This window comes from Dermacentor andersoni, chromosome 4 (assembly GCF_023375885.2).
Source record: "Dermacentor andersoni chromosome 4, qqDerAnde1_hic_scaffold, whole genome shotgun sequence".
NCBI lineage: Eukaryota > Metazoa > Arthropoda > Arachnida > Ixodida > Ixodidae > Dermacentor > Dermacentor andersoni.
The window spans coordinates 127,428,880-127,456,315 of record NC_092817.1 but is presented as its reverse complement, the minus strand read 5'-3'; the positions used below and the strand labels follow the sequence as shown (position 1 = coordinate 127,456,315).

At 45.1% G+C, this 27,436-nt stretch overlaps 1 protein-coding gene across 1 annotated transcript in view; it reads left to right on the top strand.

Moving 5' to 3' along the window:
• Mcm3 (minichromosome maintenance 3) overlaps nt 1-22,461 on the top strand; it is a 39,281-nt gene extending 16,820 nt beyond the window's left edge. The window contains exons 14-18 of the mRNA XM_050184782.3: nt 381-531; nt 4,261-4,490; nt 10,707-10,807; nt 17,463-17,559; nt 21,996-22,461. Coding sequence (XP_050040739.1) covers nt 381-531; nt 4,261-4,490; nt 10,707-10,807; nt 17,463-17,559; nt 21,996-22,197 — 781 coding nt within the window. The 3' untranslated portion in view covers nt 22,198-22,461. The remainder of the gene's footprint in view (nt 1-380; nt 532-4,260; nt 4,491-10,706; nt 10,808-17,462; nt 17,560-21,995) is intronic.
• The last annotated feature ends 4,975 nt before the right edge of the window (nt 22,462-27,436 follow it).

Sequence of the window (27,436 nt, the reverse complement as noted above, 5' to 3'; positions counted from 1 at the left end):
TTAATACAGCTACCATACATGAGCGCTGCCAAAAGAAATGCGTGCAGTGCTCTTGTTAAATTTTTCATAAGCAATATCCTCACAGCTAGCCTTATTGTCAGACAATGTGAGCAAAACTTGCTCAGCTTTGTGTACTGCTGTCACGTAATATCTGACATCGGGTCTGGTATATCGAGAACAACTTCAGTAACAAATTAAAATATCCCATGTTTCCCAACCTTCACGTTTGCTAGGTATCACTCTTTCAAATGTTACAAGCTTGTAGAAAAGTTTAAATAACATGCGAGACGGTACTCCTTTAACTTCAGAGTTTTGCCATATATAGACGCCTTGATGTCGTAAAGCACTGGTGTGGAATGCCTGCTCCTTTGTGCCCCCAGGGAGAAGACGATCAGCGTAGAGTTCATGAAGAAATACATCCACATCGCAAAGGGCATCAAGCCGACTCTGACGCAAGCTGCGTGCGACAAGATAGCCGAGGAGTACGCTCGGCTACGCTCCTTCGACACTGAAAACACAGATGTTGCTAGGGTACTTTGTTTTTCCTTTTCTATTTCTTTTCTCGATTTACTTTGGGCTGCATGAATGGTTTAGTCCATGTTAGTTGCACAAATTAAATTGTTCTCAATACATTGGCACTTGCACTGCGATATGTGAATGAATGAGCTCATCTATGTTCAACATCACCACTTAACAGGGACATGTAAAAGAACACTGGATGTGTGCTGCAATTCTTTTTTTTTTTCTTTTTCCCTTGTCCTTGTCTTAAAGGGCCCCTCACCAGGTCTGGCCATTTTGAGCTGACAAGCGCAGAGCATACGATGTGCGATAACGAACGTGTCTGCAAAGTATTGCATCGCTATGTGCGGATAGATCTCAAATTTCAAACCGAACACCGTTTTGCCTTCTACTCGTAGCCGCTGCGCTCCAAGCTGGAGGATGACGTACCCGTGCTAGTGCGCCTACATACACATGTTCGCGCTGTGATGTCGCTCATGGTGACATGTGACTTTGAGAATTATTCAAACCAACATCTGTTATTTGTGTAATATGTTGCTAGAATAGACGAATTAAAGCTTAGAGAAATAATAAAACAGACAAACCGAATGTCTGCATGTTTTTGTTTTACTTTGCACCGCAGCAAGAGATGTACTTCCGTTTTGTCTGCCTGTTCCCACGTCGTGCAGTCGTGCACGCAGGCACCAAAACTATGTCACTTTCTACCGCGTTCCAGCCCGTGATCATGCTCTGGGATCTGCTTGTGTCTGTCTCGGTATTCGTGTAGCACAGACTTATAGCACTAGTCTGGTGTCCTCGTGCACAGCGTGCAAAATCTTGCGCTGCGCAAAACGAGACAATCGCAACAGCTCGCGTGCAACGCCATCAGCGGAAGTGCGCTGCACCGAAAAAAAAGAAAATTGGAGGACGCTTAAGCTTCGCCTTCAAGAGTGGAACGCGATAGCGTTATCGCACCCCGTTCGCACCGCCTACTCAAACGCGCTACGCCAGCCAAACGTCGCGATCAGCACAGATAGCCGGGCCCCAACGCGCCATGAAGACGGATGCGACCATGGGGCGAGTGGTGCGCCACATGTCGGGGCAGCGCCGTACATTGTGAGGAGGCGGTCTTCTGTGTTTGCCGCAAGATGGCTCTGTGTGTGCGCAGAGCGCAGAAGAAATGTAGCGGAAACGTACTTCGCTACTCGTGAAACTGCGACTTCTGTAGGTTACATGGTCATAATTACCGATATACACCGCAGTATAACTTTCTACAGCACCTTTCTAAGGCAACACCGCATTCACTAGAGGCGATTTTGTCCCATTTTCAAGGAACGAACTCGTGGCTGAGTGGTAGCCTCTCTGTTTCACACTCCGGAGACCCTGGTTTGATTGCCACCAGCCCATCTTGCAAGATGTTCTTTATTTATGAAGTGCCTTCTGGTATTTATCGCACATGGCCAACGCCGCTGACGCCGACGGCACCGGCTTTTCTGCGACACGAGCTCCTTAACGCTGTCGCGTTAAAAAAGCGAGGAGAAAAGGGAATGAAGGCGGGGCCCGTGACATATGCGTCACGCGATCCTCGACGTCCAATGTGGGAGAATGAAGGGAAGGAATTTCACTTGCGGAGGCTAGACGGGGCAAGTGGAAAGAGCGTCTATGTTTGCAGTGAAGCTCGCCTCCTGAAATCATGGGTTCGCGGCACTGAAGTATTCTATCTCGGCTATTAACCCTTTCGCTGTCACGGACGTACCGGTACGTCATCGCGCTTCCCCCCCACGGTGTCACTGACGTACCGGTACGTTCTCTATCGTGCGTTCAAAATTTCATGCCTGAGCGCAAAGCAGGCGCTCCTGGATTGGCCACGCCATCTGTTGACTCTTTCTACAAGTTCGTATATTCGCCCCGTCCTGTGTTAGTCCATGTATTGAAGAGTGCGGTGCGACTGCCACTCCCCATTTTCTCTTTACTGAGTGGCGCGGTGGCTCCGCGTTCGCTGGATCATGCGTCGCGCGCGTGTGGTTATGGGTTCAAGGGTTGTTCGGTAATCTCCGCTGGTTTGAAGGTTTTTATTTTTCTTCTGTTGGTGTGCCTGCTACGGCGCGTCAAGTTCAGGCGCACGTGCCGTTGCCTCTCCAAAAAGAGTGACTCGATTGCTGCTTTCGCTCTCTCGCCGCACCCTCGCTTCCGACTTGCAGCAGTAAACGTAAAGCCCTTCGAACTTTGTTTAGCCTTTTTCCATCTCCCTCTGTCTTGATCACGCAACGTCTCATTTCTCTCCGTTGCGCGGGCGACTGAAAGCGCATCCTCCCTGCGTGCGGTTACTTTCGGATGGCTCGGCGCGCGGGACCTTCGTCTGCTCATGGGAGCGGTGGCTGAATTCCGATTCAGAATACGAGCCGAGCTCGGATTCGGACTCGGACAAAGTCGCATGAGAGGAAGAGGGTTCCGCATCGTCAGATTCGGATGCTGAACAAATTTTATAGTCAGGCTGATGATGATGATGATGTTTACTAACAACAGCTGCAGAACACTGAAATGTGCATATTGCATTGACTATGTTATTTGTATACCAATCATAATCAAAAATAAATTGCTATGTTCATTCCCTGTTATGCTCGTTCCCTGAAACCAAGCCGACACTGGGGGTGCGTCACGGCCAGAAACGTCCGACAGCGAAAGGGTTAATGAGCCGATTTAAAAAATTTTTGCAGCAGAACGCTTCCTAGAGGACACAGAACAACTTCCAACGTATAACCAAAATTTGCTATGGGGCCTGGTGAGGGGCCTATTAAAGTGGTGCTGTTGAACATGGGTCATTACCGACTTGCCCAATTTGTAATCCTAATAACGAATTAACTCAGTACTGAGCTGGCTGGCTGCAAGTTAGCTTGCAGGAAAGCCTGCAGATCCTTATTTATGCATGCTGTATTTGGGGGTATTTTTAAAATGCGTAATCTTTTTGAGGAGTTCTACCTCACCTGGGTATCATGGGAAGGGCCATATAAGCCTCTTGCACATGAAATTAGACTATGTTTGGGTAGTGCATGAATTGACCCTGCAGTCAGCTTTTCTTCCCCTGGTCTATTGTATGATACAATGTCTTTTTTTTTTACTTCCTTACAACTGCAATATCGTTTTCCTGAGCTCCATTTGCAAGCAAGGTGAGAGCGACGTCATGAGCAAACGTATAACTTTCCAAGGATGTATTCTTCAGCCTTAAGTTCTTAACTGCTTGTTACACAAACTGTTAGTTTGCTAAGTGTATTAAATGTGGTCATGTGATTGATGCACAAGTACTTTGTCACCTTTTCAAGAGTATGGCATTTTATCAGTTTGACCATTGTGGATGCAAGCAAGCATGCAGCACAACAGGCGACTTTTGTGGTCACCTCTAGTTAGGCAAGGGTAAATAAAAACACAAGTTATTAGCACAAGCCGCTTTTTGTAAGTAGATTATTCCTCGTGAAAGGACGTAAGGCGTGCAGACAAAGACACGAGAAAAGGGAGCCAGACAACACAAGTGCCCGCATTTGTGTTGTCTGGTTCTCTTCTCTTGTGTCCCTGTCTGCATGCCTTACTTTCTTTCAATATGAATCCCTCCCAACTAGCTACACTTTCTGCGGCTCTAAGCTACATTTTTTCTTCTGTCCTTTGAGTCAAGGTTCAAATGCTTAAGGTCACATTGCCGTGGCACAAACCGTTTCATTTGCCAGCTGCTGACCACCCCTTCACACTCCTGACACATCCTTTTTCCAGACGCAACCCGTGACGGCTCGTACCTTGGAAACACTGATTCGTCTGTCAACGGCACATGCCAAGGCTCGCTTCTCGCGTACAGTGGAACCTGAGGACGCCAAGGCAGCCATTCAGCTTGTTCAGTTTGCCTACTTTAAGCGTGTCCTCGAGAAGCCCCGCAAGCGCAGGAGGAAGGATGAGAGCGACTCTTCAGATGAAGATGGCGGTGACGATGATGACGATAAATCCAGGTAGGAGGGCCCACATGCTTCTTCAGCTCGAGCATGGGATTACACAGCGCGAAGAAGTTTGTGGTGTCTCCTATACTCACAGGAGTACTGGCCACCATGAGTTCAGGCTTTACAAGCCACAGGGCCTTTCGTAATCTAGTATGCCAAAGGTCAAAGCTCACCATCGGTACTAGGCACTGTAGATTAGCTCTAGTCTGAATGATACACAAAGGGGCTGGGGAAATGGAGCAAAAACGTGTACGCACCTTGTGCTAGTACCACGCAAGTGAAAGAAAGACCAGAATGTAAAACAGCTCTAAAACATGGCCATGAGACACTGTCGGCAAGTATTGCAGTGGAAATTGCCAAAGCAAGCCAACGACGCCGGCTGTAGCTGTAGCTGATTGTAGGTGATTGAAGTCTGCAGTGGCACGTTTAGTGGCAGCTTCTGCCCTTGTGGCAAACTTGGCCTAAAACTTTGAGACTAGTCAAAAGGTATTAAAGGACTCTGATCTAGGCAAAATTTGCACAAAATTTTGTCCATTGTAGCTGATAGTTCGTTAGACAGATCCAATAGAAGCGGAATTTTTTGCATTGATATTGTACAGGAAGACCAAGGTGAGGGAGAAGAATGGTCTTCTATATCCGGAAGTATGCTGTATGTGGACCCGTTGTAATGGGCATGGATGTATCGGCATAACTGCTTCTCACTCAGCACTGGTGCCCCATCCTCACAACTGATTTATAGATTACAGTCTGTCACAGTGCCTAGATACTATGATGTTATCTACAAACGGGGGGATGCACTGATTATGTGAGTTGCCACAATGAGCACATCCCAGTACATTGATGGCGTGCCATCGTGTTGACAAACAATTAACAGTTTACTTTTCATTCAACTTTAACCTTGCTGAGACTACTAGACTGGATGGTTCAGCATACTGTGCCGGCGTTTCAAATACGGTGTCACTGAACCCAATTTTCTTGTTTTTGAACCCACTGCATTGATCGCTTTGCTTTGCACAGATGTCTTGAAAATACTGTAAGGGAGCTTACAACAGACAGAAATGCCTGTTAAAATTATGGGGCTGACCGTAATTCTTGCGAATACAGTCGAACCTCGGTATAAAGAAGTGGCACCTGCAGCGAAAAACTTGGTTAAATCGTGAGTTTCGTTAATTGAAGGTTTTGAAGTTTGAGCAGTAAAAATAATTTCACGAATTCTCAGAACATTCCTGGTAGCTAGCATCCTGTCATTAATAACTTATAAACAATTCGCAAGAAGGTCGGGCCATAGTGGCGGGGTCACAAGCATCAGCACGCATGGCGCAGGTCACGCTGAGAGCAGTGCATCGGCATGGCTTATGGCATCCGAGATTAGCGTGTTGTGTCACGTGACCCCATAAATCTTAGATGGCATGGCTGACCGCGCTTAGGGCCTGCAGCTGTCATCAATTGGTGCCCTCAAACTAAAAACAAAAGTTAGAAGCCGTAAAGAAATCGGGAGGGAAAATGAGTGATAACGCAAAGTTCAGAGCCTTGCTATTTGATGCCGAAGTTGGCTGCCTGAGGACAAAAACATACTGGAGCAAATATGCGTCACAGGATGAGGCATGTGTGTGTGCTGAAAAAAAAAAAAAAAGAACGCCCAGAAACTACTTGGTGCATTGCAATATAGTGCAACCTAGCGACAACCATAGGGAACATCCACCTTCCAGAGGCGTTGTGATTTAAGCAAAATGGAAAGACTAACTGGTCAGCACTCCAGATAAGTAAGAGATGTTTAGAGTATTGGTGGGAAAAATTAAGTAGAGAAACAATTGATCAAACTGGAGCCATTGCAGCAGTAGGTGACTGTACAGTATAGTGATAGTGGTTTTAAATGCGAAAGTTAACATCGACATCAGATAGGTAGAAGGATAGGTGGCCATGTAGTAAAACCTGATTAAATTGAGCAGGTTAGAGGACCATTTTTCGCCACATCATTTCAAAGGGTATGATGATAAACATCATCACCACCATCAAAAGTTCAAAATATACGGATATTCATCCCAAGAAAAAAAAAAAAAAAGTGGCAGTTTCACCAGAAAGGCAAAGCATTGAGGGCGGTAGCAAAGAGACAACTACACGAAGTAAGGTTCGTAGTTTTATCAGTGTCGCACACGCTCGGGCAAAGATCTCACTCAACGACCAAGAACACTGTTTCTTGCAACCCGCGCAAACGCTTTGCACTGGGCCTCGGAAACTGTCATGTGAACAGCAACACTAGATGCACCGCAACGAAATGTGCATCAAGGCACCAAGCATCTCGACTCTGCGTTGCACTTCCCAAATATTACCTCTAAGATAAGGTGCGTGGCCCGCATATGGGTAGCCATGCGCAGCTACAGCAAAGGTGTAGGAGAGGAGAGAGCGTGCGAGGGGTAGAGGGCGGATAAGTGCGCTTCCCCCCTATCTTCCCTTTGGCACATGTTCGATCACGTTACTGCATTCACCTGTTCCCCATTCCCCTTGTGCTGAAGGAATTTTCAGCTTCTGAGCGCTCTGAGCTGCCACGCACCCCACAGCCTCCGCAATTTGTTGTATGTCGAATTTTGCAGCAGTATTTCCTGCATGCTGCATCCCAGCGTGCGCACTTCGAAAGAATTTTTGTAACTAGAAATTGTCATGCGAAGAGATGCTTGTGTGTCCTCCTCAGCTTACATTATAGTTTTTTGCTAGATTTGCTAGCCATAGAGGCTCCAAGTACATGCTTGAAATGGCCTAAAACTTCGTTAAATCGAACCATGTCATGAAATTACTTCATTCAATCACGAAACAAAATGGATGGTTTTCTATGCAACTAAAATTGGAAAATGAAAATAGTTTGTTAACATAATGAGTTTTGTTAAACCGAGGTTTGACTGTATACAGTCGCCGACTGTTTATTCAGACTAAAGCCCCTCCATACACGTTTCCGCCGACCAGGTTAAGTACCGCCAACCTACCCTCCTCCTCAACGCTCCTCTCCCACTCATCTCTTAGCTTCCGGCGTCAAGCGGAACTTGCGTAGCTGCAGCTTCCTGTTCCGAGTGGAATTGATGCTATGTCCTTTTTTTTTTTTTGGCGTTGGTTACTTTCGCGTCGATGGAGAGGCTTTGATTGCACCAGCTGCGGTTCAAACTGTGAATGCGATTCCATCCAAGAACCACCGCCTATTGTAATCAGCGATCTGATCGTGTTCGCTGATTTGCGTCAACCTGCGACGGGTTGTGCCACGAGAGACAACGTACAGTGGAATGTAGGGCCTGGGCGCTTGGAGAGCACTGCCGTTTTTCATGCATTTGGAAAACAGCGACCGCGAACTACTACTTCAGCGGAATATACCAGCTTGTCCCCTTTGCATTCTTCTCATGGTGACTGCCACAGCTCTGCTAAGCATGCGCGGGCGTCTCACCATCGTCTAACAGCAGTCAAAGCGGTAATTTCCGCAGCGCAGCTCCAGGAAGCGGAAACGCCGGAACCGGAACTTTTTAAACCGGAAATGCTAGAACCGGATTTGGTGCGAGGGGAAAAGGCGGCCGAGGCGCGTGGATGGAGGGGCTTTAATTCAGACCTCACGGGGACTGCAAAAATTTCCAAATAAACAGGTGTCCTAAAAAGCAGATTGAGAAAAAAAAAATGAAATCCTTTATTTCCACGCACTTATTCAGGCTCGGCAGTAGGCTTGAAGAAATCGTGAATACGCCGTTGCATGCTGTTCTGTTTATGCGCAATCAGATAAGCCTGAATCTCGGATGGCTGAAAGCACAGTCATTGCTTGTACACGCTTCGCATGCGACGGCAGTGTAGCACATGGTGCGCCATCTTCCGACTCAGAGTCATCGTCCGGCAGTGCAGCAGAAACCTGACGAATGATCTCATCGTCGTCGAGTTCTGCGCATGACAGTACAGCAGTGTCAGCACCTGTGAAACTGTCAAATGAGACGGTGTCCGGAATCGCAATGCAACCACTGCACAGGTCTCGGCAGAACATTTTCCGCGTCAGTAGGGAGCACATCGGAAGGCAGCAAATCTTAGGCTTCCCACCACCCGCTTGCCGGCATTCTCCAGCGCAGTCTGCGCGGTCACTGTTGGCGCCATTATACACTTAACTCGATGTTTCCGTATGCCACGTTGGGTCACCGGACCCTCGACACAGCACACAAAGCAAACACCACCATGCCGACACCAGTCGCGCAAACGAAAAACGTGGCCTACTCGCAGCGTCGTATGCGAAGAAACAAATCGGCTGCTGGATTGTCTTGACATGGCTTACTAAGCTGAAACCGGAACTGCTGTAGAACCACTCTATCGAACTAGGCAGAAACGATGATGATGAGCGGGGATTTGCAGTAGCGCCACTTCGTGGGGCAGCAAGGAGGCTCCGTTCAAAACAAAAATGGCGTTCAGCAAGTCGAATCATGCACCGGTCAGAGTTGGTGCATGGTGCTCTTGATCAAGTTGGCTCAAGAAGCGTCCGAAAAATCCAATGAGATGTTGCAAGGTGTCCGAACTTTCGGCAGTTGTGTTATACATTATGGTCTATGGGGAGAATGGCGGTGCCACGAAGCAGACCGAATAATCAAGCATGTCCAAATTTTTGGAGTCTGGAAAATCAGTCCGCGACTGTACATACAGTAAACCATTGTTACAACAAAGTTGCTTTATTCAAATTCTTGCTTAAACTGAAGAGTCATTTGGTCTTGACCCAAACACATGCATTTTAGACTGGAATACTCGAAGTCTGCAGGCAGTGGCCTCTGCTTAGTACGAAGAGCAATCCGGAAAAAGTTTGGAATCTTAAGGCGCCAGAGCAATAGCCTGGGCCTGCGCGTGCCCCCTGCCCTGCCAATGACAGAGAGAGCGTGGCGCGTGTCTGCAAGTTGAAGCCCTTCCTGCTCCTTTTCCTCAAACACACCACAGAGAAACGGAGAACCAGCGTTCCGGCAGCTGTAGGGCTTTAATTCAGGGCTTTGGCTAAAGACAGCCTGCAGTGCCTGCTGCCTACGTAAGCTGTAGCCTTTGAGATTGGCAGACTATGCACACTCCCAATCACGATAGTCATAGGGAAGCGATTTGGGAGAACCGGGCAAGACTTGCGCCCTGCTTTCATCTTTGCGCTGCGCGCATGCTCCACGACAGTCGCCGTGCCAGTGTGGATGCGCGGTACACGACATCGAGACGTCAGGCATGCTCAGTTTTGGCAGCTTTGGCAAGTGTCTGACTTTTGTCGTTACGCTGCTTGCTTGCACCACGGTAGTCATTGCGTGGGCGTTCAAGTGCAAGGCACACAATATTGGGACTTCAGGCCTGCTCAGCTTCGAATGCTGAGATAGTCGATACAGCATTGGGTTGTCCCTCTGAAGAACTGGCAACACACGAAGTACCTCGGGAGATGCCAACAATGGCACGGACACAAAAGTGCCCGCATCTGCTTCTCAACAGCTTTGAATGCAGTGGTGATGACTACGGACTGGCGCGCAATGTGTTGTTTCAAATTTAGTGGCCCTTCTGTCGAGAAATCTGCAGGTGGTTCAGTTGGACATTTTATTGTTCCCTGTGCAAGCTTTGCTGCAAGAGCCTGCTGCCTATGATACAAGCAAAGGCTGCAGCATACAGCTCCTTGCTCTATGGATAAAATTTTGCGTCAGAGTGATGGTGTAATGGAAGATCTTGATCTTAAAAAAGGAGGCTGTGCAAAACTGAGGCAGTTTCAGCTGGGCTCATCAACAAGAATGTTTGCGCATGGCATCACCACACACCGTCGTGGACGTAACTAAAGTAAAATGCATTACACTTTTGTTTCCAAGTGTATGTCTTTCTGTATTCCTTTCGATTGCAATGTTTGAATGTGCGTTCCGTAACCCACGTCACTTGGGACAGAAACAATGCTGGTGTCAAAAAGCACGCTGCAAAGGCTTCTGAAATTTGTATGTCTTAGAACAGACAAGCCAAATTAAGATGTAAATGCAGGAGAGAATGTAAGAGGGTGCAGACTTAGCTCTTGTTGTTAGCGTACCATCTGTATTGTTCTTAAGCTTTGTTGTTTCAAGCAACAAAAGATTGCCTGAATCTTCAATGAAGTCCTTGTGAGAGCAGATCTATTTTTAGCTGTTTCTTTTTATTTCCGTAAAGAAAGAAATGGAGTTCTTAAATTTCATTTATCAGTTCCTTTCATGATCAGTCATCCTGGCCTCTCTGGGCTTCTTTTTCCAGTGGCACCAGCAAGAAGACTACCAGCACAGAGCCCAAAAAGAAATCCGGTGATGGAAGTCAAGATCCATACGACTTTGAAGAGGGTAGTGAGGAACCTGAAGGTGAGCATTTCAGTCAGGTTTGGTAGAAGGCAGCAAGCAACGTTTGGTTGATGCTTATAATGTGCAAAGCATCACAATATAACTGGTATGTCTGGACAAGGTTTGCTTCTGGATTTCAGCTGAAGATACTTCGCCATAACGGATGAATGAAACACGAACAAGAAATTATGAAGCAAAACACCAAATACAAACTCGTTAGCACAATCTTTTACTAGTACTTATCCAATCGCCAATGATGCAAGCCTAGCACTAAGGCACCCAAGCCAAAGTCAAGCCCACATTACATGAATTGGCGAAATCAGAAATGAAAGAGTATGTTCTAGTAAGCCCTAACCTGTTGGTGTTTCAATTGTCTTTAATAGTACATGGGAATAAAAGCACTAATTAATTTATCACTAGAAGTGATCTGACAACATTAAAGCAACAAAAAGTTCAGACAACACATTCGAAACTCACAAATAGGTGTTCATTACATACCGTGTTTATCCAAGGCCAACGCACCCCCAGTTCTAACGCGCACCCGATTTTCGTGGCTGAAAGAATTTTATATCTTCAACAGTGAACAACCTCTTTGTTAGGCCTGTACTTCACTCAATATCGCTCTCGGAAAACTCCCTTTCACTTTTGGACCAAAACATCTCGTCTTCAATCCCGTCCATCACATTTGAATTGCCGCATTTTTTCACAATACTTTATGACCATAGCTGATGGAATCCCAATCCAAGCTCCCGCCACCCGCCATGCCACTTCATCGATCGATGTACACTTCAGCCTACTGCTGGCTGTGAATGTGTGATATCCATCCATCAGCCACTCGCTATAAAGCACCCGAATGTGGTCCTTTGCAGGCTTGTTGATACACACATCTAGTGGCTGCAGCTGAGAAATAATCCCGCCCAGTATTACCACCAGGTCTGTGTGGCAAGCTGCTAGCTTGTCCTTGACACACAGGTTCAGGTGGTACTTAAAGGCACCAAGCACAAGCCTCGAACAGAGCCCTAAGCTACCCGCCGTGGTTGCTCAGTGGCTATGGTGTTGGGCTGCTGTGCACGAGGTCGCGGGTTCGAATCCCGGCCACGGCGGCCGCATTTCGATGGGGGCGAAATGCGAAAACACCCGTGTACTTAGATTTAGGTGCACGTTAAAGAACCCCAGGTGGTCGAAATTTCCGGAGCCCTCCACTACGGCATGCCTCATAATCAGAAAGTGGTTTTGGCACGTAAAACCCCATAATTTAATTTTTTAAGAGCCCTAAGCTAGCACCCGGCCTCTTGCGCTATGCACAGTCTATCCAGTCAAGGACGAGGTCGGCGTCTATCTAACCTTTCTCGTTGGCGCGCACTACAACACCTCGGGAAAAATTTGCAGCCTTTGGTGGAGAGTCCTGTCTATAAAAACAAGAAAGGACACAAACTTGTGGCCATCTGCTGTACAAGTCAGCATTACCTATGTCTTTTCATTCCCAAGCAAAAGCAGGGCAACTTGTTTGGCTCCAGTCAACTCCACTGTTGAGTTGGCTGGCCAGCTCATATCAACTCGGCCAGATTGGGAATGACGATCTGGCCTAGTTGACATGCAGAGTTGATAGTGTTGCTGTTTCACAACAATAAGACATACCACTGAAATGAAAACAGCTTCTCTTCAAGTTTTCCTGTGGTGATTTCTGGCACATGCCAGTCTGCCTTCGCAGAGAAAATCCTTCTCGCTTTATAAATCTGCTGTCGAATTACGGCTTGCTTTAAACTGGCCTCTCGGAAGGCCTCAACTCTTGGCAAGTTCAAGGGCTTTTACCTTCAGCGCCTCCGTGGTCACGGGCATTTGGTCCACTCAGAGCTTCCTGATAAAGTCGGCCGGCTCGTCTTCAAGGTCCGGGAACTTCCCTGTTCGCAGACCATGGCGGCCTTTACTTGAGGTTTCACTGTCGAAAATTGACTTCTTCAGTTTTTGCCAGTCGCAAACGCAAGTCTCAGGTACACTGAACTCGCACGCTGCAGCTTTGTTTTCACTATCCTCCGCGTGTAAGATAACTTTCCACTTAACTCTTTCATTACCGTGAGAACATGGTCATCTTGTATAGGTCTCGGAAAAAATTATTTACCACTACAAATAATGTTCCACCACACATTGCTGCATACCATCTTGTGCATAATGAAATGCTCTTTCCAAAAAGATACATTGGAAAACAAAAAAATAATTATTAGGTAACACATAAAAATCTCAGAAAGCACCATTTTTGTTGCCAATCGATAAAAACAGCAATAACAAAACATGATATCTAGAAAAAAAATTCAGAATATACATTTCAAAGATAAATAACCCAGGAATAGTGTCTGAAAAAATAAATGCTCAGTACACCGCCATTCTTCGCACACAAAAATGAAACTAAGACCAGAAACTTCTTCATCGCTTATGCCATGCGGTGAAGCAGTTCCTGGGTTTTGTGAAGCATACTTCACATATAATGCAAAAGGCTAGAAAGTTGGGTAAGTTGGTGCGATAACATATTCTTGGATTGTAGCGCGAAGTGACACACACAGACTAGAAGAAAACAGTACGTCTGGAGTTCGTCTGCAGTCATGCACCTCTTTCCAGGACTGATCGCTCTCAGCGTAGCTGGGAAACTACAGAATTATGCATCCAAGCATATCTGTTTGCATTTTCGCAGATTGTCTTTATCACTTCTGCACTGAAGAAGAGTAGAAAGAAATCCCACGCCGTTGTAAACTGTCTTGCGCTGCTCCGTAGTGCTGGGCCGAGATGTGCTGTGGGCGGCCTTCTTGGCGTAAGTTTCTTTGCTGCTGATGGCAGCATATCATGACCAAGCGAAACATGCACCCTGAAGATATCCAGTAGAACTCTCAGGGTGTGCAAAAAGATCGGCAGATAAGCGTGCACAAGGAAGGATACCGCTCAAGGCCATAAACAAAGCACCGTTGCCGTCAGGGCTTGAATCTGCTTTGCTGTCATCCTTGGAATTATAACTCAAGTTCTCACCACTAAATTCAAGTGTGGTTGCAGCATAGTTTCGAGCGAGGCGCTTTCCTCGCAACGCAGCTACGCGGGACAATGCCATGGGAGCGACTTTCGATAACTACATAGTGACACCGGCAGCGCCCCTTGCTGGGACTTTACAAGAGAAGCGAAACTGAAACTCTTGGAAACTGGTTGAAAACGCCAGGTCCACATATTGCACATGCGGCAGACCTTCAGAAGTACGCTTTGGTGGAATAAAACGACTCGGACTCCAAACCAAAGCTCACTACTGAACAGCTGACATCATCTTCATGTAATTATCACCGCTCAACACTGTCGGACGGCAAAGCCAGCGATATGATTTAATTCTTGACTTACTGGGAGCCATTTGATTACAAAGTTTTGATGCTAGTGCGGTGAAATCGTGAGCGGCATGCTTTTTTCTCGAGCGCACCAGAGGGTGACAGCCACGCCCATTTTTCTACAAAATGCGCACATTAGTTCGCAAAAAGGTCTGTCAAAAATCACGTCGCCAGAGCAGAAAAATTTAAACTGATTCTGAAAGTGCAATGCCCGTACCAACTACTGGGTGACCTTAAGTGGATAAGAAATGGTGCCAGCATGTCTAAATTGACGATTTAAAGCATCAATCACTCGTGATCGATTTGAATAGGCATGGTAACTAAAGAGTTAACGCCATTCTCATAGCGGAGACGATATGTCTTCGTGGCCGCTGCATCCATTTGCCCAGGAATTATTGAGCATGATAGTCTGCTGAGTGAATATACGAGTACGTCGTACTGATACAGCTCACTGCAACGAAGGCAGCACTCCATCCGATTGAAAATGGCTGCTGCGACTACGGAAAACGATGAGGAAATGTGATACCATGGTTGCCAGCAACGAGTAAACTTCCTCTGCCTTGCAATCACGATGGAATGCAATGGATCGGGTTTCGGTTTGCACTCGATTCTAATGCGCATGTGATTTTTAGACCTATTTTCTTCTAAAAAAGGTGTGTATTAGAATTGGGTAAATACAGTACATACACGCTTTGTCAAGAAAAAGAGGGGGGGGGGAGAGGTGCATAAGCAATTTGGCTTTATTTCTTGTTTGTTTTTCTGATATGACCATTACACAATTTTGAATGTGGTACATTAAACAATTTTGCAATTTGGATGCATTTGCAACATAAATGCGAGTCCACGGTGCAGCCTACTGCAATCGGCAAGTGTCGCTACGATAAAAAAAATGCATGGCTTGCCGCTGCCCAAATACACGCGAATTCCAAACCCAATTTTTGTTGGCAGAACACTAGAAAAATGCAGTCTTCTCATTTTCTGCTTCAGATTATTTCCCCACGTAAAAGGAACACCTCGGGGAAAAATGAATTGGAATGTTTGCCCATATTAACCATTCTGATTGCAGAGTCCCCCCTCAAAGGGCTAGGCAGTAAGCTCGACCTTTCGAGGGTGGGATCAAGGGGCGGCATTTCTTCAGCTGCCCACCAGGGGAGAAACGATCTAATGCTGAAAGTTGGGCTAGTTGTAAATTACATTATTGGCCTGCACTCTTGACATTATTGGCCATTGCCAGTGTTCCTTGACTGTCCTCATCCATTCTTTTTCCTTAATGTGCTGGTAATGTCCAGTAGCAATGGCTGAAATCATGCATGTAGTGGATTCATTTCTTTTGGCAAAGGCTGCACACACACGGTAATCCAATCAGACATAGGTTATAAGGCGCCACTGGTATCGTCTGTTCATTTCTTTCTCGGTACACTTTTCCACACCTTAGTTCTAGACATGAAGGCATTTCAATTCGCTAGTATATTTACAACTTACAATTAGCAAGTTAGCAGTTAGCAATTAGTAGCTAGTATATTACAACTTACATTACAACTGCTAGTATATTTAACAAGACATTCTCCATGTGTTGTTTTTCTGAGGTTGTATTTCGTTGTGAACTTGCCAAGCAATTTGAGCAGTTGTTCAGACTTACAAGTGGTAACAGCTTGATTTTCCGAAAAAAAGATCTTTTTAGACTTCTGAGCAGTATACTGAGAAAGCCCTTATTTTGTTAATATATGCACAATTTATAGCAAGCCATCACATAAGCTTTTTCTGGTTACAGTTGCCTATTCCTCGTAGCTGAGGCTGTCATTGTTACTGTAGTATACTTGGAGTACTGGAAAGTTAGGTGTCTGTGGCACGACTGAACGGAGGCAGCGAGGCCGCTGCAGCAACGCTAGTCGCAGAAGGCGCTATTGGCAACTGGCGTGATACAACACCTTTGCTCTCCCATTTGCTTGCTTTCTCATTCTGCGTAGTTTGACTGTGGCGCTCACTTTTATCCATTAGCTAATTTCACAGAACTGCGAAGTGTGCTTGAAGAGTCGTCAACGTTGCTATTAAGCATAAGAACACTGCGCTAAGTATGTCCGACAAGAATTTTACAAAGGTTAACAGTGCTAAAACTTGTCTGCTGTGCATACAAGAAAAAAACTCGAATGTGAAGCTTGTACTCCATCGTTGTCTTTCTTTTTTTTTTTTTTTTTCAATGTTTCTGAAAAAAAAGGGAGCTCTAAGAGAGAACAGATTATGCACCCAAGTACGAGAAGGTGCAATTGGTTGCGATTGTGCAAGAAAGTCAAGTTTATTTTAATGTGCTTTAAAAGTCTAGCAAAATCATACCCCTCCTTGTCCCCATTTGTCCTCTCCCAAATTTCTGACCTCTATAAGTATGCAATGTTACTTTAGCACTGAAATCTTTACAACAGCTTCAATGAATTTGGAAGCCACAATTGGAATGTCAGTTTAGTTGTACGAGTTGCATTGCCAAATGGCTGCATGTGAAAGGCCGAGAAACACATTTGCTTCTAGTGTTTCAACGGGCCAGATACGGAGCTCATTTATGAGAAAAAAAGTGATAAAGAGGTTGGAGGCAAGCAAGCAACCAGGTTGGTGAGAGGTATTGCAAGGCTCACTTTAATCTGTTTGGGCTGTGTTTATTTGCTCTAAATCCCTTCTCACATTTTTCTTCATTATGTGTATTTGTGTGCATGAAGTATGTTTTATAATTCTGACATTCTCATATTCGCTTGTCTATCTTTTCTGCTGCTGTGGATACTAGCTCTTGCTTGAACTCTGCCCCAAGTTTCACGAACATGTGTACGAACTCTTGTTTAACTTGCCTATTCTCGACTTTTCCAATTATCCAGGCTCGAACAATAATTTTTATGTAAGATGTCTCACATTAACACTGTACAGTTCATAATTACACATGTGCTTTGTGTGTAAAGCATAAGCTGCACGCAATGCAACGCCGTGCAACACTCTACTTACAAGCAAATGGGTACATAGTAGAGTAAACTTAGACGAGGACATCCACGTCTCCCAGCCAAACCATTTAATTCGTGTCTTTAAGTATTGCGCAGGGAATGCCGAAGTGCAGGTTGTTGGTTTCCAATGACGTACTCTCAGCATGCCTGCTGTGGACAGCGTCATTGCTGAAATGGCCTGCTTTCCACCCACGCACACTTTCTGGTATTCTAAATCACCATGTTACTGTGCCTTTGTTACAGAGACAGGGTCCATCTTTGTTGCATGCACAGTGGAGTGGGAGTGGTGAAGAACCTTAGTGGCGGTGCTTCCAAAGCTACAATTCGACTGTACTTTTGCAGACAAAACAATGCGGCCAAAGAGACCTCGCAAGGACGAGCCGTCTACATCGAGGGCTGCCGATCTCAGGGACAGTGCCGCAGCAATCTCCACGCAAAGGTCTGTGTCTGAGCTGCCACACACGTGCATGCAATCTTTGAAAATTCTGAAGGAAAAGAAAATTACTTTCTGCTATAAGCACAAGGATGAGTCCCACAATGAGTGCACTTTTGTTAATATTAAGACTTTTTCACGAATTTGATAACTTTGGCAGGTGACGGTGCATTTCTATTAATCATGCCTTTTCGTTATTTCAGTTCATAAGATTACCCACGCCAAATATTCTAACCTCAGATAATGTGTAACCGTGCGCCTGTGCAGTCATTGATAGGTAAGCAGTCACACTTGAATGGCCATGAAAGCATGGAGCACTGCTTCTCTGATCAAGAGAAAGAGTACAAGTAGTACAAGTAACTGACCAATGCTTGATGCTAACAGGTGAATAAGAGGTGGGTAGACAGTAAGCCATTCATGTTTGCAAGCAATGTAACCTCAGTGTGTCCGTCTTTGGCTTGCCACCCTTTGAAGGTCACCACTGTGCAGTGCTGCTGGCGGAAACAGGTGTCAAATATCCATGGACGTGCATGTACGGCAGCAACCAAACGTTTCGTGCATTTTTGAAACGATGTGCTGCCTAGCGTTGCTGTGGAGGTGTTGCACCCTCTCGACTTCTAAAAAAAAAAAAAGCTTATTGCAGTGCCACTCGTCTGCTTCCCCTTTATTTAATTTTTCGCTTCGCTCTAAAGTGGCCGCCACAGTGGTGGCTTAGGGGTTACTTCGTCTCAACTGGTTTGTTGCCACGTGCTCACGTTACCCGCTGGCATTGTTGTGCACGTCGTTTCAAATTACAGGCTTCGCAAGAATGAACTGCTATCTTGTTCCTTATCTCCGAGAGCATTACCACGGAATGCTTGCCCGTGTGGCTTTTACGTAGGTGTACGATTGTTCAAAGGGAGGCGCTCACAAACTGGCAATTCTGCCATGCATGCGTAATTTTTTGCGAGGCGTGTGAAAACTGATAGAATCTCGTCTAGTGATAGAATGTTGTCTAGCGATCAAACAATTACTCGAAGTTTCTCACTTCGCTTTTGCTTTGTTTTTCTAATGGGTTCACACCACTGAGTTTCTATACAGGCTACAGGCACTGACATAGTGTGCTTTCTTTTCAATGCGGCCACACTTTCCTGGGGCCCTGTTCTCTATCTATCCACTTCATTTTCCATTGGTCTGGCCCTTTGTTGTTGGTTTTAGCTCGAAAGCTGCCGTGCCGTCGTCTATGCTGGGATTGGCCTTTGGTGTGACAAGTGACGAGGATGGAGAACGACATGGAACATCCTAAAATATGTGCCCTAGTTGTGCCAAATATACTCGAAACATATAATGAAGTTGTGTGACTTTTATCACGTGTAAAAAAATATGCTAGTTTATGTATCTTCTGAACAAAACATTTTGTAAATAGTGCAGGCATTAGATTCATTTTTTTTGCTTTATTGCTCTATAAAAGAAGTATTTGCTTGTTATTTCTCAAAATAAGTTACTTGGAAGAATTTAACATTGCAGTAAAAACAAATTGACCCTTGGAGGACTCATTTCATGAAAGAATTGTGATCATCAAAGGGTTAAAGGTAGGGGTGTGCAAATAGTGATTTTTGAGAGAGAATTGAATATAAATCTGATAAGGCCGGAAGCAAATCGAATATTGAATAGTTTTCGAATAATGAACAGCTGTTATCACAATTAACATAAAATCATGTTCAAATCCTAGTCTTCTCAAATTTAGCAAGTTTCTGCCATTACATATTATGTTATGAAATGTTTATGAAAAGCACAAATGGAGCATTAGGAGCAAACAGGCAGTTTCTTCTCATGCACAGGACTCTTCAGGGAGTGTAAATGATCGCTGTATAGCCTGTAACGTATGGCTACCTAAGTGATATGGCCTGTTCCATTACACAAGTTCTCAGGTTTTATGTTCATACTATGCTGGCTGGGGTGAAAATTTACCATACTTTTGCTTCTATCTTACGTTTAATTGGGCGCAGTTGAGGTTATGAAATATTCAAAAAGTATTAGAAAAATATTCACATTTACGAATAGTGACTATTAGATTAGAAGATCGAATCGATTAGGACACTATTCAATATGTTATTTGAAAGTTCTTCGCACACCCCTAGTTATAGGTACCAGCCAGGACATGCTGACACTTTCGAAGAAGTGCTGTCTTTTACTGATCGTTCAGATTTTCAGCTCACCATTGGCAGCACTTTGTTAGACATTGCGAACACGGACAGTAGGACAGTAGGCACATCAGCAGCAGCACTGTTGGCGCTGATTGTGAAAGCCACGTGGATTTTGTCATAGGTACTGAATGGCCGTACCTGGCCAAACCAGAAGCTGAACCCGATGCCTCAGAGGTATTATTTCACGAGGCAGACATGTTTGGAAAATATACAGTAAAACCTCGTTAATTCGAAATCCGTCGGACCACGAAAAATCATCGAATTAACCGGGTTTTCGAATTATCAAAAATGGACGAAAAACGAGAAATAAACATGCGAAATGTGGCTGTATCAATACTGCACCTTTATTTCGCTTGAAAAAAGGTCACTTGAACTACCATATTTACACTATTGTAAGGCGACTCGAATGTAAGTCGACCCCACCCCCCATATCGCGTGACAGGAAAAAAAAAAAAGGAGAGCATACTTGAGGGCGCATTCGATAACGAAAATTTATTAGTAGCTGACATGGTCACTGGACTACTCATCTTCACTAATGCTGCCATCGTCATCGTTCCTACGGTCCATCCCACAGCGCGTCGTCGTCCCGCGAAATTTCACGTTTGGCAAACGACCGCTCCACGACATGTTGTGGAACAGCAGCCCACGCTGAATGCACCCAACCACATGCAGCCGTCAGGGAGGCTCTTTTGACATGTCCGGTTGGCGTAATTTCGCGGTCTTCTGCCGCCAGCCACTTGTACTCACAGCGGAGCAGGTCCTTAAAAGGCGAAGACCTGGCCTTGTTTCATGACCATGTCGCACTTCACTGGCAGGGACCGATTGTGCATTTCAGCGACGTACGCCGCAAGCTTAGCCTACAGCTCCGGAAAGCGTCCAGACTTCGGCACGCGAGAAATTACTCACTTGCCGTCACAGGTGCAAATTTCGCTTCGCTGCAGTCGCCACTCTCGCACCACCCGTTCAGAAACATCGAACTTGCGGCCCGCTGCGCAGTGATTTGTTTCTTCGGCGTAAAGGATGGCAGCCCCCTTGAACGCTGCTGTGAACGAGTGCCGAATGATTAGTGGGCCTGGAGCACTCATGATGACTGGGGAAGCATAGAAGCAGCACGTAGCCGGCAGTCAAGTGGAACGCGTCAAACCAATGCCTTTTGTCAAACTATAGAGATAGCTAAGCGCAACAGGCAAAGAGAAACCAGTGAGTGGTGTCTGCTCTTCCATGAACTACCAATACTCCCCACAAGCGCCGCCGTACTGAGGGTGCCGCCGCGCATAGAACAGCGGCGCTTCCATCAGCTATCGACACCCCCTCATGAGTGTTGTGTGCACTGTAAAACTCTCAAATACGTTGAAAAACCCTTCCGAAAAGTGAACAAACATGCGGGATAGCAAAAAGCTATGGGTAGGGCCATAGAGCAAACATAAAATTCTAACTACGTTGTAGCTCCCGTTGGTCTTGCTTTTTTGGTGTTGCCATGTTTTGGTTTCGATTGTAAGTCGACCCCCCACTTCAGATTTTCAAATTTAAAGAAAGTGGTCGACTTACAATCATGTAAATACGGTAGTCATTGATGCGTGACTGCTTGGCGCGGTAGTTAGCCGCACCGTAGGCTGCGTCCTCCAGTCTGCTTACAGTGCACAGCACTTCACTTTACCGCCGCTACACTCTACAAAACTGCGCACAACCATTCACCGGAAACAGAAAGTTGATTTAAAGTGCCACCTGACTGCCACTCTGGCAACTATACTGGCCTCAGAGACTGGCACACTAATTTTTTTGTTGCAGATCATGGAGGCCATGGTTTAAATTGACATACTATCTGGATATGGGAATGCTGGCTGTTCAAATTATCCGGCAAAATTTGCATGCAAACTGTTGGGACCGCCAAAAACCTTTGAATTTCGCGGGATTTCGAATAAACCGAGTTCGAATTAACGAGGTTTTACTGTATTCGTTTGCTCGGCATTGGACATTTTCTATCATTTTTCACTGCTGATATCTGCTGATAAGCGTGGGTGAATTAGGCACACAATGTGATGAACATTTAAACATTTCTTTCTTCTTCACATTGGTTCCTTGCATCACCACTGTGTGCCAATTATTCTCTCCTTGACTCTTTAGCTGTATTTCAATGCAGAAGAAAATTTAGTGACGAGCGTCATTTTGGTGATTCAAATTAAGTGGTGTTGCACAGTGGTTGAAAGTGTCTTTTGTTTATAACGTTGGATACACCTCTGCATGTGCCGATGCCAGGATGAGCAAGTTCCGCAACCTCCTGGGCAAGCTCTTCAAGGACACCCACACCCAGTCGCAGCCCATGTCCAACATCATGGACTTCCTGGCCAAAGAAGAGCACGTGGAACCATTCACCCAGGAGGAGATCGACATCGCCATCCAGCGCATGATGGACGACAACCAGGTCATGCTCTCCGACGAGATTGTGTTCCTCATCTGAGCTGCGTCCATTGGAGGCCCTCGTGTACATCTCTTGTAATATGCTACGTTTACACCTTGCCATTCTGTTGTCATAAGACACTAAGTGTTGAGTTTGCACACCTGATTACTGAATGGAGTGTTAAGCACAATGTAAAATTCCAAGCAATTAGGTTTGTCAAATTTATTCACTGTCATCATGTGCACCCATTGTTTATAACAAGAATTTTATATTTGTATTTTACAACTGTTCTACAATTTTTTACAATAAAGTTGTGTACGTAAATATGTGGTCTGTTCTCAGATAGAACAGTTATACAATGGACGTAGTATGCAAGCTAAGTTAGCACCAAAATGCATTGCCTTAATAGAGTACCTTAAACAACCTGGTGTAGAGAGCGAGAATATCCATATGACATCTGCTAACCGTTGGCTGTCCTTGAAAACCTGGTTGATCCTAACAGCATTTATACCCGCCGTGGTTGCCCGGTGGCTATCGTGTTGCGCTGCTGAGCACGAGGTCGCGGGATCGAATCCCAGCCACAGCGGCCGCATTTCGATGGGGGCGAAATGCGAAAACACCCCGTATGTTTAGATTTAGGTGCACGTTAAAGAACCCCAGGTGGTCAAAATTTCCGGAGTCCTCCACTACGGCGTGCCTCATAATCACAAAGTGGTTTTGGCACGTAAAACCCCATAATTTAATTTTTTTTTTTTTACCAGCATTTGTATTCTTGTCACGAAGGTTAAGCCATACATGTCTCGGCACATGCCAAAATAGCGAGAAACTGTGGACAGCTCATTAAATCGGTTGTGGATCATTAGTTTGTTTCTTACTTTTTCTTACTTAGTTTCTTTCTTACTCTTTCTAAGAACTGTCAACAGTGTCTGCATTCTGGGGATTTATTTTTTTCCTCCATATCCTGTTCTTGGAAGCAGGCACATCTCTTGCGTCTGTGTCGCTCATTCATAGGACTGACAGAGCTCACAGAGCATAATGCCCATAGGTGTTATTACACTAAGAACTAGCCACTTGCCCAACAGGTCACGTAGACAGGGTCAAGGCACTAGAAAGTTTTCGATAAGGGGATGCAAGCTGCTTGGTTTACAGCAGAACACAACCACCATTGGGTTCTTAGTATCCAAGTCGCTTGCATCTCCTAGCCTAAACATCTCTATTGCAGTTCTTGCCCCGGGTAGTGGCCACATAAAAAGCATGGACCATGTTTCAGTACTACAAATCGGAGTACAGTCGGCTTCTTTTAATTTGATACCTAAGGGGCTGTCGAAATTTGTCCAATTATCCGGTGAATCGATTATAACAAGAGACTGAAAAATTACTAAAGCACACTGCTGTTTCATTTACCAGTATTTGCCCGATCCTAACTTGCCCCAGTATCTAATGCATACGCAAATCTATGGACTTAAAGTAGAGAACTAATATAGAAATTACATTAAAGCTCCTGAAGTAAGTATAAATTTAATGCGCACCCGATTTTAACAATATGTAGCATGCCTCCAGCGCTGGCAATCGGCGAAAGAACATGAATCTTTATTTTCGCTGAAGGAAATTTACTTACGCTTAATATCCATTGTAGTCGCTCTTGACAGTACTTGATGACCGTCTATGAACCACAAATTGTCCTCTACTGGTCTGCTGCGCATTTGATATTCCACATTTATCAAATGCCTCTGCAGAGCCGCAAACCGATGAGCGGCCCATGCCTACACTGACCACTTTGCTAGTTCGTTCTGTTATGTATGTAGTTCTTCAGAACACCAGAAATGTGCGACTTGACTTGTTGCTGCTAGCTTAGCATGTAAAATGAATTTAAATGAGCTTTCATAATCAAACATTGAAAGCGGCATGTCGTAGTCATAGTAAGTGAAAACTTTGGTGCCATTTTGCAATGTCAAAGGCGATGATGCTCGCTAAACTGGCCCTGACGGCAGGCTATTGTGAATGCCCTGTACACGGTTTTGGTTTCGTATGCAACTGCACCGTGCAGGCAATTTTTTTAACAATTTTCTAGGGAAAAGAAAGCATGGGTTAGAATCTAGTAAATTTGTTATATTTCACTGTTAGCTAGCATTTTCAATTGAAATTTTTCCTAGGGCAGGCCAAAAATTTGTGCTTTTTAGGCAGGAGATCGACATGTTCACTGTCCCCTATAAAAACTCCCAAGACAAGCGCTGTGGCCATTGGGGTCACCATTGAGATCAGGCGCATTCCTGCCAAACAGTCAAGTTCCGATTATCCAGGGATTGCCGATTTATGATTGAAGTAACTAAAGTTTTGGCCCATAGAAATGTATGGGTGTCAACCGGGACCTTTACTCGGGATCGAATTAACCAAACTAACCAAAGTCGAATTAACGGAGGTCTACTGTACTACAAATAAAAGTGCCTTACTAACCATACTTGCCATCGGGAAAAAATACAAAGTGGTCAACTTCAGGTTGTTTGCAGTTACTAAAGATATACCTGTGTGGAAGGAATAAAAGCAATCAAGCCTTTGGTTCCCCTTATTTCTTTCGGCTCATTGCAGAGCAAGGGTCTTGAATTTGGCAGTCTTGATGCCATGAAGTAGCATACTGGTGTTTACCTGCCATACGCCTGCTGCTAAATTCACACACCACCTGACAGATGTGGTTAAAAGGATCATCTACTGCGTTGGCCATAAGGGATTCTGGCTAACACTGCAAAAGTCAGATTGTGTGCACACATACATATATGTAAGTGGATGGATGGGTAGTGCCGCGGTAGCTTAATAGTTACTAAAGCACTGCACGTGTAATCCAAGGATGTGGGTTCAATCCTCGCCTGCAACAAGTAATCTTTTCGTTGCCCTAGTAGTACATTTGTACATTTCAATTGACAAATAGTTTCCCCTATGCTTTTGCTGCCTCCATTGTCAGTTGTATGGTCGTGACTAACAAACTATGCAGCCCTTCGGATTCCCCTATTTCTTCTCACTCAATAAAGCTTCACAAAAAGTGATTCAACTGGCACCCAGGACGTCGGCAAGCTCGACCATGTCTTCTCACTTTTGAGTTAATAGGAAGCTTTAGCTTGCAGCCTATGCAAAACGTAGAAGTGCTTTCCGAGATAACCCCTGGACCAATTTTAATGGAATCGGTTGCATTGGAAAGATATAGTTAAATTCTAGCGACTGTTGTAAGTGGTATTTTGATGTGGAGCCTGAACTTTTTAAAGAAAATTGCCGAAAATAATTAATTATAAAAGAAATAGAACAATGTTTGCCAAACCATAACTCTGCACCAAAAAGAAATATTGCAGTTCTTTGAACTGCATTCCTTAGTACATCTAAAGAGGACAAATTTGATATGTCAATTTATATCTTAAGTGAATCTTTTACAAAGTTAACGAGGGTCATGCAAAAGCCCTGTTCACATTAATGGTGTACTTGAGGGCCATCTACGATCAGTCACTTTTATCTGCTTTAGATGTACAATTAGGTGCAATTTACAGAATTGCAATATCATTTTGGATTGCCGAGTTAGAGAGTTGTAAATTTGAGTTTCGCTCTCTGAAAATTTGTGGCTCAATTTTCATCAAGAAATAGATGGCCTAAATCAAAAATCCACTTTATACAGCCACTAGATCCTAACTTTTTCTTTCAAATGTAGCACATCTCATCAAATTCCATGCAGTGGTTGCCAAGGAAAACGGATTTGTCCTTTCCTATGTATGCAGATAGGAACTCTCAGGCTGAAGCTTCCTCTAATACCACAGAATTAGAACAGCCAGTGCTGTTTTGGGGTAGTGTTCTGGACATTGTCAAATTTCGATGTATTGTGGATTTTGCCGTTTTGCCAATCTGATAGGTCCAGAGGGCTGTTAAGTATATGTCCTCTTCAACTGGACCAAAACGCCGCCATTTCAAAATTCAGCAATGTGGTGGGATTTTACAATGGCCATAGAAGTACCCTTGATTAGCGCTAGAAGCATTGGGAGTGGCCCTACTTAGTTAAACCATATGAACTGCATAGCATTTCTGCTTAACTTTGCAACTTTAGTGGCACACCAACACCCTTGTTTGACTCAGCCAGCTTGGCTCTTCTGGCATTCTTTGCTTCTACTATTTTGGATACATCCTCAGCATTCATAGCAAGCCTCACTTTGATTTCTTTGGCCTCTGAAAAGACTGGGGGCCAGAACCACGTGCCAGGCTGGGTACAGATTTAGACCACACAAACAACGGTAATGGCGAGTACTGTATACCTGGCTTTGTGCAGCAGTTCGGTGTGTAGGCTGAATCATAGCCAGAGAGGTATTGTGTGAAAAAGGAATACGAGTCATACATGCCATTCTTGTTGTTCAGAGCATCTGTGCCGGCATGCAGGCATTTGCTACACTGTTCCCGGTGTTCAGTATGTCACTTTCACTCAGCTGCCTGTTACTCTAGGCGTTGCATCACCAACGAATACTCACTCTTGATTGGAATGACCGATAACACCAAACGCAATGCCTTAGTGGCAAAGAAACTGTAGAACATCTGTGCTACTTCCAGTCCTTTGAAAATGAAAGGTTTGACCTCTGCACAGCTCTAAACCAGCTAGACGGAAGACCTTGTTGTACAAGATCTTTAGACCATGGTCTCGGCATGTCCAGCTGCGAAAAGCCACAAAAGCGCTGCTGCCAATTTTTGAAGGCTACCAGACTGAGCGATCATCTGAGATACAGAGCAGAGAACTTTACGTTGGCGACACCAATATTGGAGTTTAACTCATTCTCTTAATCTTTTCCTCCCTTTACCCCAGTGCAGGGTAGCCAACCGGGCTCAGTCCTGGAGCCCTGGTTAACCTTCCTGCCCTTCATTTATCCTTCTCTCCCTTCAGCTTTGCTCTTCTGCTGCAGCACATCCTAAAGCCCCTGGAGCTTCCAAATGTAGCGGAAGGCTTTGGTGTCGCCACCGAGCTAAACCTGGTTTGGGGCAGGAGCAGCTGGTAGACGACACGTGTCTTGCACGCATCATTCTCCCATTCTGAACAGGCGTGTACATTTACGCCCAGACGTGTCCTTTGATGTGATAACTGCTTTCTCAATTGTGGGTTTCTTCCGATTGTTCATGCAAAGGAAAAGGGGCAAACGGCTTTAAAGAGACACCGCACTCCCGGATTGGCACCTAATGTCACACAGCCACTTAATTTATTGCGGCTCATAAGGCTCGTGTAAATCTCTCGGTCCACTCCAGGAAGTGCTGCCAGCAGTTGGCACTACTTTTAGCTTGAGCAGGT